General features: G+C 37.8%; 1 protein-coding gene across 2 annotated transcripts; it reads left to right on the forward strand.

The window, feature by feature from the left end:
- Nucleotides 1–1,832: 1,832 nt before the first annotated feature.
- RD3 (RD3 regulator of GUCY2D) lies at nt 1,833–18,006 on the forward strand. Of its 2 annotated transcripts, none has more exons than XM_034427764.3 (3): nt 1,833–2,026; nt 12,225–12,544; nt 14,547–18,006. In XM_034427764.3, exons 2-3 carry the CDS (start codon nt 12,249–12,251, stop codon nt 14,842–14,844), a joined length of 594 nt encoding a protein of 197 aa, XP_034283655.1. In that variant the 5' UTR covers nt 1,833–2,026; nt 12,225–12,248; the 3' UTR covers nt 14,845–18,006. The 2 variants fall into 2 exon arrangements, with proteins under 2 accessions (XP_034283655.1, XP_087739326.1); XM_087883200.1 differs by lacking the exon at nt 1,833–2,026 and adding an exon at nt 10,678–10,799.
- The last annotated feature ends 32 nt before the right edge of the window (nt 18,007–18,038 follow it).

Genomic DNA, 18,038 nt, shown 5'->3' on the forward strand with positions numbered 1-18,038 from the left:
CTAAGGAGAAATTTTCTAACGGTGAGAACAATTAATTGGTGGAACTGCTTGTCTTCAGAAGCTATGGGTGCTCCATGACTGGAGATTTTTAAGAAGAGTGTCATAAAATGTTTTAGGATAGTTTTTGTGTCATAAAATATTTTTTTAAAATGGCTAAATTTCAATTTCATGGGAGTTATGGGTCCTGGATTTTGGACACATTCTGTGAATTAGCTCATCACCTTGGTTCAAAATATTTTGTTCTGTGATGCACCATTTTGCCCAGTTGAAGGTTACAGATATGTGAATTTTAGTAATGTACTAGACAATTTTGGACTCGCTGGATCATCTTTTCAGAGATATTTCCTTACCAATGCTTTTAACGTTGACAGAGCTTCTAATGTACTGCCTTCACAGGAAAAGCTGGAACTACATTTGGAGACTTAGCTGCCTTGAAAAGAGCCTATGTTGAATTGTATAGCACAGTCAAACATCAGCATAGGAAATGTTTTATTACATTTATATTACGTCATAAATTGTTTTGTCTCCAGATCCAATTCAAGGTGCTGAGTAAAGTCCTTCATAGAACTGAATTATTTGAGGGACCATCTCTTCCCAGTTACATCTGTCTATCAGGTTTAGCAGGAAAGGTATATTGTTCCATCTGCTAAGTAGCTTCTGTACATCTAGTGGGACCCAAGAAGTAGTCCTTTTATCCCATAGTATCTGCCTTATGGAATATCATTCTCCCTCTCCCCACCAAAGGTGAGATTGGCTCCATCCCTAGTAACTATCCGCAAGTCCCTCAAATTTTGATTAAGTCATCAGGCCTGGGGATCTCAAGGGAATGGTGAATTGTTGAGGTGGTTCTACTGTGTTAATATTTGTTGTCCTCTCCTTGTTTTTTAATATTAATTTTAATATTTTTACTTAATTGTACTTATATTATAAATATAAATCATATATTATTTTTTTAAAAAGTTGTATGCCACTCACTTTTTTGTGAAATAGGAAGCCATATAAATATGAATGGATGCATGCATGCATGGATGCACCATAACCGGTCTGAAAATAAGTAGAATGCTTCATCAATGATTCAATACTAAATAAAGAATAAAATAAGAATGTACCATGTTCCCTTCGTTGTTTAATGCAGTTATGGAAAAATATACCAGAATGTGAATGTATGTTTTATATGTAGACAATGCCATGTCAGCTGAGAATGCAAATGAGTTACAGAAAATTTTATACAGATGTATTAAATATGAAAACTATACAAATTAAAAAGACTGTGTGGAACTGTCATGTAATCTTATTCGGTCATGAGTTATTTGTTCCACTGATTTTAATTTGGGCAGATAAAAAGATTTACTACAGCCATGTTTGTGCCTTGATTTGATACAAACAGGGAAAGGGGCTCAACAGGCTTAAATTGCCCTTAGCTGGGCCAGTGTTTACAGAAGTACTTTCCCTCTTATTCCAAAACCATCCAAGGACAGCCTGCCTCCAGGCTTGTACAATCTCATAGGTTTTGTCACCCATTATCTTAGAAGGATTCTTAGAAGAATTCCCTGGCAAATAAAAACAGAATAGGAATAAGCAATGGACAGAGAGTATTCCAAGTCAATTTAATTTTCTGCCCGTTCATGGATAGGTGAACAGCGCTATAATTCACCATTCCACACCCCTCCCCTCCGCCCTCCTACCCCGACTTTTCCCTCTCATCTAGACCTACTACAGCCAGCTCTCCCTCCTGCCACAGGCCAAAGAAGCTTAGGATGGTCACTATAGCAACAGCCAATCAGGAGCCAGGAAGGCGGGGTGTTCTTCGGAGAAAATAATTCAGCCCGCCCTGATTATTTAAGCAAAGGCAGGGACTGGGGGTGGAGAAGCAGTTGCTGCGCGCAACCTCGCGGTGAATTGGGTTATCGACACTTGGGCGGGCGCGCAGTCTGGGAGCATCCCTCTCGCCTTGGCCGAGGGACTTTTTTTTTTTTTTTTTTAGAGTTGTGCTTGGATTTGTTTCTCAGAGCGAACAAGCCATCCGGTAAGTTGACAACTTGCAGAAAGTTTGAGGAAAAGACGGGAAGAGACGCAAGGGTTAGTTTTCTGCTTCTGCCTGACTAGTCCTCCTAATGAAGTAAAGCGCAGGTGACGGTGCGAACATGCAGGTTGTAAATAAATGCTCTTTCTCTGCGTGTATGTGTAGAGATATACACACGCATATATAAAATGCTGCTTGGAAGTGAGACCCACTGAAGATCGGTGGCGCTTAATTCCAACTGGAGGTGAACATCACTATTCTGCAATGAAGTCGTTTATTCCAAATGGACAAATGTGAGGTGTGTGAGATAACAGGAGGAGTAGAGACAATTCTGAAATTTTGCGATGTATACTTAGTGTCCTGGGTAACAACAGTTACTTTCTCTTTTCCCATTCGAGGCTGGTTGCACATGCCAGTATTTGCTTTCATTCCTGTTGCACGTGCCTCTATTTCATTTTATTTCTCACCTACCTCCTTCCTTTGCTTTAGTTTTAAGTATTGTTAGGGAAGAAAGCTTAAGTTTCTATTGCTTCTTAAAGATATTAAATGCACATCTTTTTTTTTTAATTTACAGACATGAAGTAATTTCTTAATTTGATTGTATGTAGAGATAATCTGTCTAGCTTCCATAGACTATTCTTTTCTTAAAGCTTTATGTAGATTTCTCCAGAATCTGGAATGCTTTGAACAGGTTAGAAAAACTGGCAGAATTCTCAGGCAGCAATAATTCTAGTGGGAGAAGTTGGAACATTGACCGTGGAGGTGGTGATTTTGTTCATCGTCAGAATTTAGTTCAACTCTTAGTAAGTGAAAAGTTAATGAAGACCAGGTTCAGGGATGTAGCTAATAAGTGGAAGGAAACGAATCCTGCAATTGGGAGACTGTCATGAAAATAGTACCAAAATGTGCATTATGCAGAAACTTCCTAGCCTTTAAGTAAATGGAAATAATCTTATGTGCATGGATTCCTGTCCAAACAGAGGACTTTGCATAACAAAAAGTGCAGGAAAAGGAAGGAAATGTACATCCTATACTAAGGTTTATAACTGATATTAACACCTCCAATAGAAGGGAATATATAGTTTGAACTATGGGTTCAGGATTGAACTGTGTATTACTTGGTCTGATGATATTACCTTGTTGGGTAACAAAATGTCTGCAAATAACAGCTCAGAGAGCACCAAGGAGTCCACATAATACTAACATCGCTGGTTGCTCAGCACTTTATGAGTAACGACTGATCCCATCTTTCCTTCCTCCATTTATTTTATACCATTGTCCTTTAAGAGGTTTCAGTAGGTGGAAGCACCTACCCAACTTTATTCTTGAAAGCTAAGCAAACTTTACTTTGTTTAATACCTGGAGAAGAGGCTTCCAAGGAGTAAAGGGGGTGTTCAATAGACTGAGAACTTGGGGGGAAAGTCTGGAAGGAAGGCAGTGCCAAAACACTTTTATGCTGCTGTCATGATAATGACAATTGTGTCCATGAAATAATGAAGACATTGACTTGAAAGATACAATTTGCTTTTTACTCACTTTAAAGTAGTAGCCATTTGTTGGGAGAAAATACTCTTAACATAGGCATTAATCTATACACAATTAGCCTACATGTGTGCAAAGGACCACCTTCTGCTCATCTTACCTCTTAATCATCTTTGCTATTGGGGCTTGAAGAGTTGAGAAGTATTCAGATAGAAAAATTATTTAAGCTTATTTGAATGAATCTCAAAGTCACCATTCCTATATTAAACTTAAAGACCAAGTGGAATATTGCATCAGATTTCTCTAATTGTTTCATATTTGTATTTTGAATTTATACATTGTTTTCATACAGCAATTATTAACATCTGGAATCTGTTAAGAAGATTAAAAATTAGATAGTGAATTAACTTCAATTTCATTTAAGCTGTAGAGAATTTGTTTTTTGCAATTTGTTTTGAAATGGGGATTTTCAGCATTATTTTAATCATAGCTGTTCTCCACCCCCACTCCCACCCCCATAAGTATTAAGGTTTAGCAGCATTATTGCAAAGCTATTTATAGGAACTTGCCTGGTTTAGTCAATGCTTTCTTGAGAAGGTTGCAAACTAGGAATGTTTTATCATATTATCGAGCAAAATAGTTCTCTCTTTATCACATGACTTCAGAATGTCATTTGCATTGAGAAAGTGTTGAATTTTAATAGCTATTATATTTAGTGAAAAACCAAATCAGTGATTTTTTAAAAAGCTGTCACTGAGAATATTCTATTTTAAAAACCATTTGGTTTAAATGGATGACAGATTGGGATGATCCTATGGTAGGTTTCTAGAATATAAAATGCAATAATATGTAGTAGAATGTTTTCAATACAATAAGTTAAAATAAAGGATATTTTTGTGATAAATTGGAAGACCATAAAGAACCAATACTATTTTTTATCCCTAAAGAATGATTTAGTAAGTACTAAACCTCAAATTGTAGAATGTGAGATACATTTCATAAACCAACTCCAGATTAAGGACTTTATAAATTCAGTTGATTTTTAGTGAAAGAAAATTTAAATATTATGGATAAATCCATGTATCCTCAGAAGGTGATTGCACTTCTAAGTTTGTTGCTTTTTCTATGCTCCACAGTAACCTAGTTTAGCTTGTTAGACTCTTGTGCCCTCCAATTGCATTGGGTTAGAATTCAATTTGTTTTCACCTGAATCTAGCCTATCTGGAAGGCACCCTGTTGGAGAAGACTGGCCTAAATGCAGAAACTAAAGAAATATTGTTTAAGCAAATACTATCTACTTAGTGCAGTGTTTCTCAACCTTGGAAGCTTGAAGATGGGTGGACTTCAACTCCCAGAATCCCCCAGCCAGCACTGCTGGCTAGGGGGTTGTGGGAATTGAAGTCCACCCATTTTCAAGCTACCAAGGTTGAGAAACACTGACCTAGTAAGTTTCCTTCCATCAATGAATATTTCTTTCCATTCTTTGCAGTTGCATTCTTACAGTGCTCTGGAGACCTGACTCCAAATAGTTGTACTGCACCTGAAAGGCTGTCTGACAGACAACATGAACTTGAAATGTGTATGAAAGAATGTATGGTCAGATGTCTCAAATACTAGGCATTTTTAAATAATAACACTTCTAATTTTTAAATGGACACAAGTGCAACTGAAGAATATATATTTTAGATGCAGACTTAAAAAATGAATGTGGCATGTTTTAAAACTCTTAACTGTGTAACAAAATCAATACTTATGGGGACGAGAACGAATTTGTATAAATAAAGCAGCTTTCCACTGGCAGTGAGGCAAACCTTATGCCATAACTTGACAGAAAGTCCTTTTACACCTCATAGAAATGAATGGGGAAGAGGGAATAGAACCATTATGTTCTATCCCATTCTAAAAAAATATTGTTATGTATTGGCTTTATGATGACAAATGCAAGTAACAGTATCCTGTATTAGCTTGCTTGCTAGGCAAAGAAAGTTGGAAAATTGTGCTTTTGGTGGTGGTATTTAAACTCTTTTTGGTTGCTTTTACCTATAGCTTTCCAGATAAGCACATAAATCTTTATTCCTGGAAAATGTAATCCATTTGGAAACTTAGGTATAAAACAGATGATAGGAAATATAAAGTACGCACTTAACATACAGGCAGCATTGTTTCTTGGACTTATGTGCATTGCTTACTTTGCTCCTTAAAGAAAGAAGGATTGCTGAGTTTATATGGATAGGTTAAATTTATGGCTAACCTATGACTTGACCACAATGGATGTGGAATACATATTTTGACTTCTTCTCAATTTATTGTCTCTCACAGATTTGGGTGATGAGTGGATTTAGTATTATATCAATAAATACATCCAAAAGCAAAACAGCCTATAGAAAAACAAGTAATGTCCTGTTTAGACTGTTATGTAAGCTTTTATTTCAGATTGGTTATAGATCTTAAGAGGTTTAATCTCATTAAAGTTGGGATGTTTCAGTCTATTCTGCTGTAGATTCACAATTATTTTTATCTGTAATATCAAGAATTATATGGCATTGACTTGAGCTGTCATTCAGCTGATTCAAAATCCCGTGTGATACTTAATACAGGGGTCCCCAACCCCTGGTCCAATAACCGTCACCAGTCCATGGCATGCAGGAAACCAGGCCGTGCAAACAAGCAAAGCCCCAGCCACTGGATGCAGGCAGCCCCCAAAATCACGCGCCCCCCCTGGTCCTTGGAAAAAACCCTCTCCATGGAACCAGTCTCTGGTGCCCAAAAGATTGCGGGCGCTGCCTTAAACAATTTCCAATTTATTCTTTCAAAAACTTCTCTTGGTTATTAAAGCTGATAGGTTTTTTAAACAGTCATAGATACCAAATCTGTAGTAGCTATATTCTGAAAATAATACTTGAAAGTAAATTGTGGTGGGATAGATATCAGTGAGAAATCCAAGTAACTGGTTACGAACAGTATTATATATTACATTCATATCTATTGGAATGTTTTGAAAATGTATGCATCTCAAGTTCTTTGTGGACTTGTACAAAGGATTGAAAGAGAGTCAGAAGGTGCTCTTGATGTTCCACCAAGAAATAGCAACTGGGCAAAGCAACAGCACTCTGCAAGAAGACAAAAAGAAAAACTGTAGTATTGGTGACTCAGTGCTAAAAGAAATCCAATCAAACCTATGTCAGCTTGGACCCCTTGGATTATGAAGTGCCTTCTGAGAGCATAGATTGGGATGTTACAGGACAACTTCGAAGTCTTATCAAGATAATTGAAAATGATTCTTTCTTGGTAATCAATGTGGGAGGCAAACGATACTTCCAAGAGCAGTTAAAAGCATATTATACTGGACTAGATCTAGTAAGAGAGCTCATCTGTTCACAGAATAAAATTGATAAGGGAAAGAAGAATATTGCAACTGCCTGTGCAATGGGAGGAATTTGGTATCTGGAACTGCTCTGAGTTATCTGGATAAACTGCTGGAAGGGGATGGGTTATGCCTCACAAAGCAAAATATATTTTGCTGAAACTTGCTTTAAATACCTTATATAAGGACTTATGCACTGTAAGGGGAAGAGAGTTCAGTATTATGGACTATTAAACTACTCAAATGAAAAATCAAAAGCAGCATTGGCTTATATTTAACTTGTCAGTTGCAGATAAATCTTTGCCTAATATAATTAAAATGACAGGATTTTCTGAGAGTTTTAAAACTTTAGGTTCAAATTAAGAACATAAGAAATGTTTTAATTGAATATGTTGTTATTCACCAGGTTTGGCAAGTTTTTATAAATTGTCAAAACACTTAAAGGTACAATTAACAGGTTGACCTAGAGTAATAGCTCTATTTTCATCCCTCATAATTTGCCATTAAGAAGAATTATTCCATGTAATCATTTCTCAAGAAACAAACTTGCTCAATAATCTTGAAATATATCTAGTATTACAAAATTTTCCTTTCTAAATTAAACAGGTCCTTGTTTTGATCAGCAATTTGCAAATAGTTACAACCAGGCCTTCTGAAAGAGCTAATTGTTGCACAGTTCTAGTAAATTGTTCAGAGAAAACATACAAACACTCAGTGCAGTTCCTTTCCCTAATTTCTCTAGATGCCAATTAAATAATCAGTTTAGAATCTATAGTGAATTATAAATATACACAGTTTAAAACATTTTTTTTTGCTTTTTACGACCCTGTAATCCTTTGTATCAGAGTGGAGTTGGACCTACTGAATGGAGCTGACACTTTACCGGCTGGATGCCCTTCCTGATGCCTATGCAGAGTTCGCAACAGATATTTACTCTTTGCACCCCGACAAAGAAATGTCTGTCATGGCCTAGGATTGAACTCTCAGCCTCTTGAGCATGAGGCGAGCATTTGCACTTCTAGGTCACTGTGCCACTGGACACAATTTCAGACATTACTACGTTTTATTGAAGTAGAACTTGCACTGAATGCACTTTCACTTTTGCAGTAATTCATCCATTCATTCACCTGATTTGCATCTAGAGCTGGTCCAACATGTAGTCCAAGGGTTTCTCTGGTTCTGCTGGAATTGTTTCTTTCATACCTTTTATAATTTGCTAATTGCTGGCTGAATTGCCTTGCACAATGATGGTTTATAAGTTGCTGTTTCATTGTTTATTTCTCTAATTAGCACCCTCATTTTTCTGGAGTACTTTTTCTGGTTTATTGCCCCCAGTCCAGTTTCATCTTAGTGTGCCAGGTATCTGCTGCCACTTTGTCTGCATAACTTTAGATGTGTAGAAGAGCAAACAGTTTATTTTCTCTCAGTGGTGAAATCTGAACCGGTTTACTACCGGTTCGTTGGTTGTGCAGTGCGCACCACGCACCAAATGTGAGGCGCGCACATGCAGTGCATGTCAAAAGGAGGCATGTGGTAAGTAGAACAGCGCACAAGGGGGGTGATCAGCTGTGGGACGCAATCTTTTTTTTACCTTTTAAAAGCATTTTTTTTACAGCCTCTTCGGCTGAAGAGGTTGTAGAAAAAATGCTTTTAAAAGTAAAAAAAAGCCTCTGATGATCGCCTGACTCAGCTGGGCATGGGGGACGGGCAGGGATTTTTGCTACCGGTTCTCCGAACCACCCGGGGCAATCAATACCAGATTGGGCGATCCAGTCTGAACCGGGAGCATTTCACCCCTGCTTTCTCTCCAATCTCTTCAGTGAACAGTCACTGAGTGAATAGTCACTACATGATGACTACCCTAATGCTCATATAGAAATATGAGGAACTTAAAATGAAGTCAAGGTAATAATTGATTGAAGATGGATTTGGTTTTCATTTGTTTTCATAAGCATAATTAAGAGAAGATGTAATTCAGATAAGAATAACTGAAGTTATACAAATAAGATGGAATTTGAAAATGAGTTATGTACAGATAATGAACATGTGATTACTAAAATATATAAACTTTTGCTGAGATTTGAAGTGGAAGAAGAGAAAGTTAAAGAGTATATGATGAAATGGGCTAAGAATGTTGGTCATACAGATGGAGCAAGAGAAGAGGAGTTGTTTAAAAGACTAAAGTTCACACTCTGCTACAATTTAAAAGATAACTTGTACAAAATAATGTACCCTTGGTATATGACACCTGGGAAATTATCTATGTTGTATAAAGATACTTTTAATCAGTATTACAAATGTGGAAAACATTGTATCATGCATGGTGAACTTGTGAAAGAATATCAGAATATCAGAACCAGAGTAAGATGCACAATTGGCCTTTCTGATAACTTTACTGTGAAAGTTAGCTTGCACCAAGGTGTTATCACCATTGCTGTTCATTCTCGTCATAGATACTATCATGCAAGATCTGCATTATAGTATCCCCTGGGCCTTGCTCTATGCTCGGTGTTTTGCTCACAGCTATCCACCAGGGAAGAACTGCATGCTTTGTCTAGACATGGAATGACAGTCTTAGCCAATTTTGTTTGTGGCTTAAGATCAAGAAAACTGATTATCTAGAGATCAGCCTGAGCACCCCACTGTCAAGATCAACGGCAAAGTTCTAATGAAATCAAACTCCTTCTGTTATGTAGGATTCCATCTGTAAAATGTCGGTGGCATTAATAGGAAAATGTGCATGAGGATGAATGTAATTACTGGAGTGTTTGGTAATAGGTGCCTGTCAATTTACTTAAAATAGAAAGTGTATAGAATGATGGTTGTCCAATAGCACCGTATGGTGCTAAGTGCAGACCAACTACCTAAAGTACTGAATGTCTTTTGCATACTATGGAAATGCAAATGTTGTATTGGCATCATTAGGCATCTCCCTTCTTGACCACATCAGCACCAATATAGTCCAGCAGCATATGGGTGTTGCACCAATAACAGAAAATCTGGGAAAACCACCTACAGTGATTATGGGCATGCCCTATCAGCAGCACCTCACACCATTGTACCATCTACCACTTTAAAATTGCAGGCAAATGTCCACATGGAAGATCAAAGCAAAGATGACAGAACACAATAGACATGGACATATGAAGATCACCCAGTTAGATCGGTTGCTGCTTTTGACCGTGTGCAATGGTGTTTGTTGATCCTAAAAGCAGACCCTGGACCTGTGGGAAAAGAATGTTATTACTGAATATTAGCACATGATCCTGGAGCAGTTTAGGAATTGATAAAATGGAACAGGAGAAACCACATATGACTGGCAAGATACAAATCCCAGACCTGAGAATTTGGAATCCAGAGCGATAGAAGAGTCCTTAACACTATTTTGTTCCCAAGAAACAAATACTTTGGTGTGACAGCCAGAGTTTTGAAATTCTCTATCTTCTTCACCAATTGAAATAGGTTTCCTTTTATATCTTTTGTTAGACTGCAAAGCCGTAAATTTGCAACTGCCTGAGTATAATTCCCATTGAATTTCCTGGGACTTATTTTAAAGTAGATATGTCTCAGAAGTAAGCTCTAATAATGTATAACACTTTTACTGTTGTTATCACTAAAATTGCATTTGACTTTATTTTTACAGGTAGTCCCTGACTTATAACTTTTGCTTAGTGACCGTTCAAAATTACAACGGCACTGAAAAAAGTGACTTATGATTCTTCACACTCATGACTGTTGCAGCATCCTCATGGTCATGTGATTTACATTCAGATTGCTGACAGCTGGTTCATATTTGTGACGGTTGCAGTGTCCCAGGGTCATGTGATCATATTTTGCGATCTTCTGACAAGCACAGTCAGTGGGGAAGACAAATTCACTTAAAGCCGTGTTACTAATTTAACAACTGCAGCAATTCACTTAACAATAATGGTAAGAAAAGTCATAAAATGGGGCAAAACTCACTTCACAAATTTCTCACTTAGCAACATAAATTGTGGGCTCAATTGCGATTGTAAATTGAGGACTATCTGTATTTGCCATATTTCATTTTCTCAAAAATACTTGTATTTTGAGGTGTTTATATTAGCATTATAAGACTTTACAATTATGTTTTAGGTAAGTTCTGTGTTGGCATGATTGCTTTGTCATTATGATGATTATATATTGATTAACTAGGAAATTTTCATTAGTCCCTTATATGCTGCTGAAAACGTGCAGGTTTTTCTGGCTCCTGAATGGATAGTAGATGCCATTTGTTTGACTCGGCTGAAAACTGATATGGTAAATTGACAATCGTTTTGTCCCTCCAAAAGCTTGCTATTTCCAACAGACACACTTGGAAACTTTCTGAATTGTATATACTTATCCCTTGTTTCTACAAATTATTTAATTTGCAGTCTCTAAAAATTTTATTTAGAGTCATTTAGCTTTAAAGTATATTTCCTATTCCTTTTCATCTGCCTTAACCTCATATTTTGGACAAGAAGAAACTCATGTAGCTGAGCAATTTTCATTGTTTAACTTTATAGACGCTTGAGTTCCTTAAGACAATGGAGGGAACGGTTGAGGTAATGGTTGATCTTTCAAGTCCTTCCTTCCCAAGTGAGACTAGCTGCAAGTAGTTTCTTCTTGTTTTGTGGGGTAGCATAAAAAATCCTGAGCAACAGAGGTGGGGAAAGCCCATTATGCAATCATCCTCATGTATAGAGAATGAAAATCGGTGCATCCATTGCCAGAAAAGGCTACTTGTGTGGGAGGGTATTGTTGAGTATGGAACAATGTTTGATGTGAGGATGGCCATTTTCTTTAAAGTTTCCACTTTTTGAAATATCAATCAAATATCAAATTAAATATTCATCCTAAAAAAAAAACTAGGGAAATTTCAGCTGTATCATTGAGGATCAAGGTATCTCCAACTGGATTGGGAATGATTTATGAAAAGCCAATTAGAAAACTGCTGCTAGTTCAGTATATAATTCTGTAGATAATGTCTGAGCTAAGGAAAAAATATTAATTTGACTCTGGATAAGCATATCCAGGTAGCTCTGTTCCAGTTCCTTAAAGAGATTTCCTTATTTCCTTCCTTCCTTCCTTCCTTCCTTCCTTCCTTCCTTCCTTCCTTCCTTCCTTCCTCCCTCCCTCCCTCCCTCCCTCCCTCCCTCCCTCCCTCAGATGTCCATTGGAGGTCAATAGGAGGACTATGAGAACACAGAAGAATTCAGAGACTTGCTGCGCATGTATATATTGTATGTGAATGCCCCCCCTCTCTTTATATAGCTATGAATAGACATATAAGTTGCCCACCCTATCTGTTGTAAACATGAAAAACATTTTATTTTCACTTGCTCTTTGCAGATAAAGGAAGGAAAAAAGGAGAACATGGCACTGGCATCCTGGTTTGGATGGAATGAACCTTCTAGTCGTATTTCTCAAAGAAGCCCAATGGAAATGGTGACTGAAACCCTGATGATGGAGCTTGACTGGCAGATCAAAGAAGCTGAGAAACAACAGCGGGAGAAAGAAAATGAGTATCGCAGGATCAAAACAGGAGTTGATTATGGCTGGCTGGTTAGCTACCCCAAGCATGGTTATGATATCAGTCCAGGGGAGCGTCTGCAGCTGGAAGATATCTGTTCCAAAATACATCCATCCTATTGTGGACCAATCATTATTAGGTATTTGCTTGGAATCTGTCATGCATTGTATATAGGATGAGCATGAAGTAGCAATAACGTATTCCCAAAGACTGTTCTGGCTGGAGATTATGGATTCTGAAATCCATCACATTTAGAGAACACCAGATGCAGGGAATTGGGTAGAATATCTAGCACTGAAACTTGATTGATTTTCACCTGTAGCTGAACTGGACTAAAAGAAGCAGAGTAAACCATCGTTTTCGGTTTTTAAAAACTGTTTATGAATAATTCAAAAATGATTCACGGCTTTCTAAATGACATGTCTAGAATGAATTACTGACTGTTCATTCTGTTTGTATGTATGAAGAACTCAGTACTGAGCCTGTTTAGATATTCTTGCTGGGAATAATTTGCAGAAATATATCACAAATGCAATCAGTTGCTTCAAGTGCATATTCTGTCTTTACATGCAAAAGTTTGCAGTTGTCTACTGGGTTTAATTAAGAAGTTTATTTATTATAATGTTTAGCTTGGCAGAATTTGGATAGGATAACTTGCTGCCTGCTACCAATTTAACCAAATTAACATAACTGCTTATAATTTATAATGCCAAGTGATTCTTTTTAAAAAGGACCCATAGTTTATATAGAAGGGGAAATTCAAATGATGGAAATATATGATGAGCTATTATTTCCTTCATTTATATTGACCACCAGGAAACAGTGTGTTTAAGGAAGGGAGGGAGATGGGTGATTTAGAATTATGAAATAGAAATAAGTAAGTAAGTAAGTATAACTGCTGTACTGTAATAAGTTAAAAACAGTACAAGTCAGATACAGGTCAATTTAAATAAAAACGTCATACAGAATATACACTGTGTAAAAATACAGAAATACAGAAATGTGCCCTTCATTCCAAAAGGGATGGTGGTAGATGTTGTATAAATCCTGATATATGAGAGAATCAGGGGTGGGTTCTAATTTTTTTTACTACTGGTTCTGTGGGCATGGCTTATTTTGTGGGCATGGTTTGATGGTCATGTGACAAACAATTCTTTAGGATTTAGCAGAGGTACTGGTCTACCAGGCTTTTAACTGCTTGCAGAGCCGTACTGGTCTACCCATTTGTTTTTGGAGCGCACTGGTCTACCATCACACTGCCTTTTACTGCTGATCAGCTGTAGTGTGGCCCTTTGAAGCACTGTGGCAAGAGTTTAAACAGTTTTTTGCCGCTCTGCCACCACCAAGAGCATCGGAAACCACTTTCAGGCAGCTTGGCCTCAGTTGCCAATCTATCACCACCGAGTGGTTTACAAGGAGCGGATCGGTTCTAGCCGATCATTTGGGAGGCTTCTTGGCTTCTCAATTTAAAGCTAAGGTGTCTTGTTTTTTTCCCTCTTCTTTGTCAAGTGACCCCTGATTTTTTCCTTCAAGCCGATCAGCTGGGACTCAGGAGGCAGCGAATAGATTGGGGCCAGGGCCAGGCAGAGGTGGCATTTATCGGTTCTCTGAACTACTCAAAATTTCCACTACCGGTTCTCAAGAACCGGGGAGAACCGGTAGCAACCCATCACTGGAGAGAATGACATAAGACAGGGATGTCAAACTCAAGGCCCGCGGGCCACATCCGGCCCACGGGATGCTTAGATCTGGCCTGCGGGCCCACCCTGGAAGCAACAAAGGACTGCAGTGCCTCTGCCAGTGAAAATGAAGCCCGGGCAGGGTGCATGCGACCTCCCCAAGCTCCATTTTTGCTAGCAGAGGGCTGCAGGAGGCCTTTGCAGCCAAAAATGGAGTCCGGGCAGGCCATTGCTGCTGAAAATGGAGCCTCAATGAGTGATGTCGAGCTGGCTACGCCCCTCCTGGCCATGTCCCCCTGGTCCCCCGAGGTCAAACACAACCCTGATGTGGCCCTCAATGAAATCAAGTTTGACACCCCTGATATAAGATAACATCTATATCTCTCTGCTCTGAGGATTTAAGTGAAGGTGGACTGTATATGCCCTTCTAAGGCTAGTATCTTTTGCTCATTTATTTCTTAGATTTCGGCAACTTATTGCTGAATATGAACCAGAGCCTGGAGAAATACCTCGGCTTTTCCGTTCTGTTCTGCACGATGCCACCGAGAAGATCAAAGAGGAAGAGGAGGCCAAGAAACTTGCAAGACAATGGAACACCAAGAACAAAACCAGCCTCTCCCTCACCACATTCAGATCCCGCATCAGGATTTCCCCCTTCAGCAGTGATATCAAGACCATTTCAGAAGACGTGGAGAGGGGCATGGAGCCGACCAAAAGAATGTGGAGCATGCCTGAATTCAGGGATACCAAGGACTACTGACTTTATTTGTAACATTAGTTTTTTTTTTTAAGAAACAGACTATTTTATTTATTTGGGGGTCTATTTGCAGGATGATTATTTTTGTCCTGTTTCCAATTGTTTCTCTATTGGGAGGAATTCACCTGAATTCTTTTTAGGTATCTTTTAATCCATGCATTTATGCCTGTAGGTTCCTGTTTTCCTTGGGCAAATACATAAAAAAAATCATTCAGATAGATGATAGATGTGTTTATTTAAAACATTTATATAGCTGCCTATCTTATAAGAAGTTCGCTTTTTGTCACCTAAAAGAGAGGCCCAGGGAATAATAGTGAAAAGCATGCTTATTTATTTTAGCTTTCTTTTTGGTTTTCCTCTCAATCCTTTTGCCCATGATTGCACAAAAATTGGTATACATTGCATAATACCCAACCACCAGCCATATGCAAGGATCCATGCATAAAAAGGCAGAAATATCTCATTTAGAATTTCCCAGCATTAAATTTGAAACCAAAGTAAGTATTATAAGATGGTAGTAGCTTACCCTTTTTTTTTTTCTTTTGCCAAAATGTTATCCGGCATTGCTGTCAATATCATCAGCTGGAGGAATGCCAATAACTCCTAAATAGCAAGGTGAGCCTTGCAGGGGACTTTAGGCTACAAAATTTGAGAGGAGGGAGGCATAGGCAAATGGTTGAAAAATTGTAGCACCTGGAAAATTCTTCCTTTTTGGTAATTAGTTACTATATAGCCTTAACTATATACAATATATCTTGGCTAATCAGTGACTACCATGGACAGGCCATGTTATCTCTATCCTAAAAAAACAGAGACCTCCATCTAGACATTTAAGGCAAAATGTTTCTTTAAAACCGAAAAATTGAGAAAAGCTCAATGGGCTCCTACGCTTTGGGGGAAAAAGGAATGCTTTGAAGCACCATTTTCAAGGTGTACCACCAAGGCAGTGCTTCCATTTTCCCTCCCCTGGATTGAAAATTTCTAAAATAGATGCAACAAAATGTATTTCCCTTATTTTTATTCTTATTGCAGAGATTTCTACACCACTGGTTCAGGAAGAAACATATTTGTCACTTGGATGTATACAATTTTTTGGATTTTTTTAAAAAAATGAAATGCAGTGCTGCCATTACCACGATGGAATGTATCTCCAAACTTCAGTCAGACATGTTACTGGGCTTATTTTTGTGTAATATTTAAAAGCCATAAACTCACTTTAACAATGGTCACTTGAGTTCTTGACATGGCTTCTTACTTGCATACCCTTTTCACACCAGAGGCACAACTCAAGCTGCCAAGGTGAAGTCCTTTCAGTGTTTTACAGCCCTAGAGAGAGAATGTGTAACATTGGTGTTGAAGATGGGAGGACTGACTGTCTTACTTATGCCATAGTCTTTTGTGCAAATTGTACACTGTGGTAATTCAGTCATCTATCTAAAGAAAAATACTTTTCTGTTTCTGCTAGATATCTTGTTGATACAGGAACAGGTGGTGGTTTTTGATTAGAGCTTCAGACCAATTCTTGAAAATTAATGGAGCACTTAAGAGGGTTTTGTGCTGCTTGCAGAACCGAAATTCCCAAAAGAGACTGTTGGGGTTCTTTTATTTTGTGGTGGCTTCAGCTTTTTTAAAAAATGCTTTTGCTAACGTTGGATTTCCTGTAAGTAAGCAGAGTACTGCACTGAAGAATTTTCTCTACTTCTGCTTACTTCTTTCTTAAATATATTTGACAAAGACACCAGCAAATAGCATTGTTTAATACCACATGGATTTAGGGCTTCGGTTATCGGTTATGCGTGAGTGGGAGTACAGAGATACTGACAATTTGACAATCATATATTTCTAAGCCATCTAAGAAAACTATTTTCATTGTGGCATTTCTATACTGTTTCTCCAGTGTTGATACATTATGTAACCCTAACTCTAAAGTAATCTGGTCAAATCTCATGAACTCTAAATAGACTGGAATTACAACTCCTGACCTAACCGTATGCTGAGTTATAAACCCAACATGATGTAGTACTGATGAGGGTACTATTACTACATCAGTCAAGGCTGATTTAAAGGCCAAGAGCAGAAACTTGTGAGACTGTCTCCCCTCTTTCTGCTCAGGCAGCCTGAGAATGTGAGAAAATTGCTGGTGAATCCTCTTTGTCTATATTGGACCTGTGTTTTATAGAGCGCATTTTGAACATGGTAAATATTTACATCTCTTGTAAAATGGGCTCCTTCTTTGCGGTGTCTGGTGTTTTGGATGCATGGTCCTTTTTGCACTAGGACCCAATTTGGGGAAAACTACTGAAACAGAAAGCCATTTCCTATCAAGTCACACGGTCACTTTTGTATCTAGGAGTGAAATGCTCATTGCATTCAGTTACAAAAGTGTTTTCCTTAACTTTAGCTGCCTTGTGAGTGATTGTGATAGATACAGATCTGCTGTGTTCTGTTTATTAATAGTTTCAGTGTTACTTTAGGTATCCAATATATATATATTGACTACAACTAGCAATGCTTTTCTACTACTATTAAAATGCAATTTCTTGAGTAAGCAAAATAGAGACTGTGTTCAGGAGTCATATAGTTATATCTGAATGTAGTGTCCACGCTTACCTGAGAGTGATTAGTATTGAACAATTGTGTGGTTGAAACACACACAGGACTGAAAGTTTTTATGTATCAGTCAGGTTGTATCCCATATTCCTACCTCCCCAGTAAAATTGCACAGAAGACAATGGAGTTGTATATCTTAGTACCTACACATAGGATTCCAGTGCTAATTGCTAAATTAAACAATTGGAAGAAGGGTTGGTAAAGTGGAAAGAGAAGCTTTAAAATTTGATTTAGCAGAAAACATTCCTATTAAATGGTTGATTAAAAACAGGCATCCATTCCTGATGTGTTTTGTAGACCAAGAAGATCCCACCTTCATCCGATTTATGTATTGGTTCCTTTGTTACATAGTTTTTTGTTAACTTTTGATGTTTATGGCCTTTTAATGTTTAAATGTTTAAATTGTTTTATATTATTGTTTTCTGATATTGTAGGTCACCAGAGTTGTTTAAGAGTGAAATGGGAGGCATATTAATTTAATAAATAAATATCTATGAAGCACAAAACCAGCTGGCATGCTGAAGAATTGGCATGACTTTCACAAACAAAAGCCAATCTTGTTATCTGAATTTTCTTTGGTGAGATTA

This window comes from Pantherophis guttatus, chromosome 1 (assembly GCF_059756535.1).
Source record: "Pantherophis guttatus breed Tessera chromosome 1, ASM5975653v1, whole genome shotgun sequence".
In the NCBI taxonomy this organism is placed as follows: domain Eukaryota; kingdom Metazoa; phylum Chordata; class Lepidosauria; order Squamata; family Colubridae; genus Pantherophis; species Pantherophis guttatus.

Coding starts and splice junctions, on each gene's coding strand:
- RD3 (XM_087883200.1), top strand. Junction 12,545..14,546: donor TGTGGACCAATCATTATTAG/GTATTTGCTTGG, acceptor TTTATTTCTTAG/ATTTCGGCAACTTATTGCTG.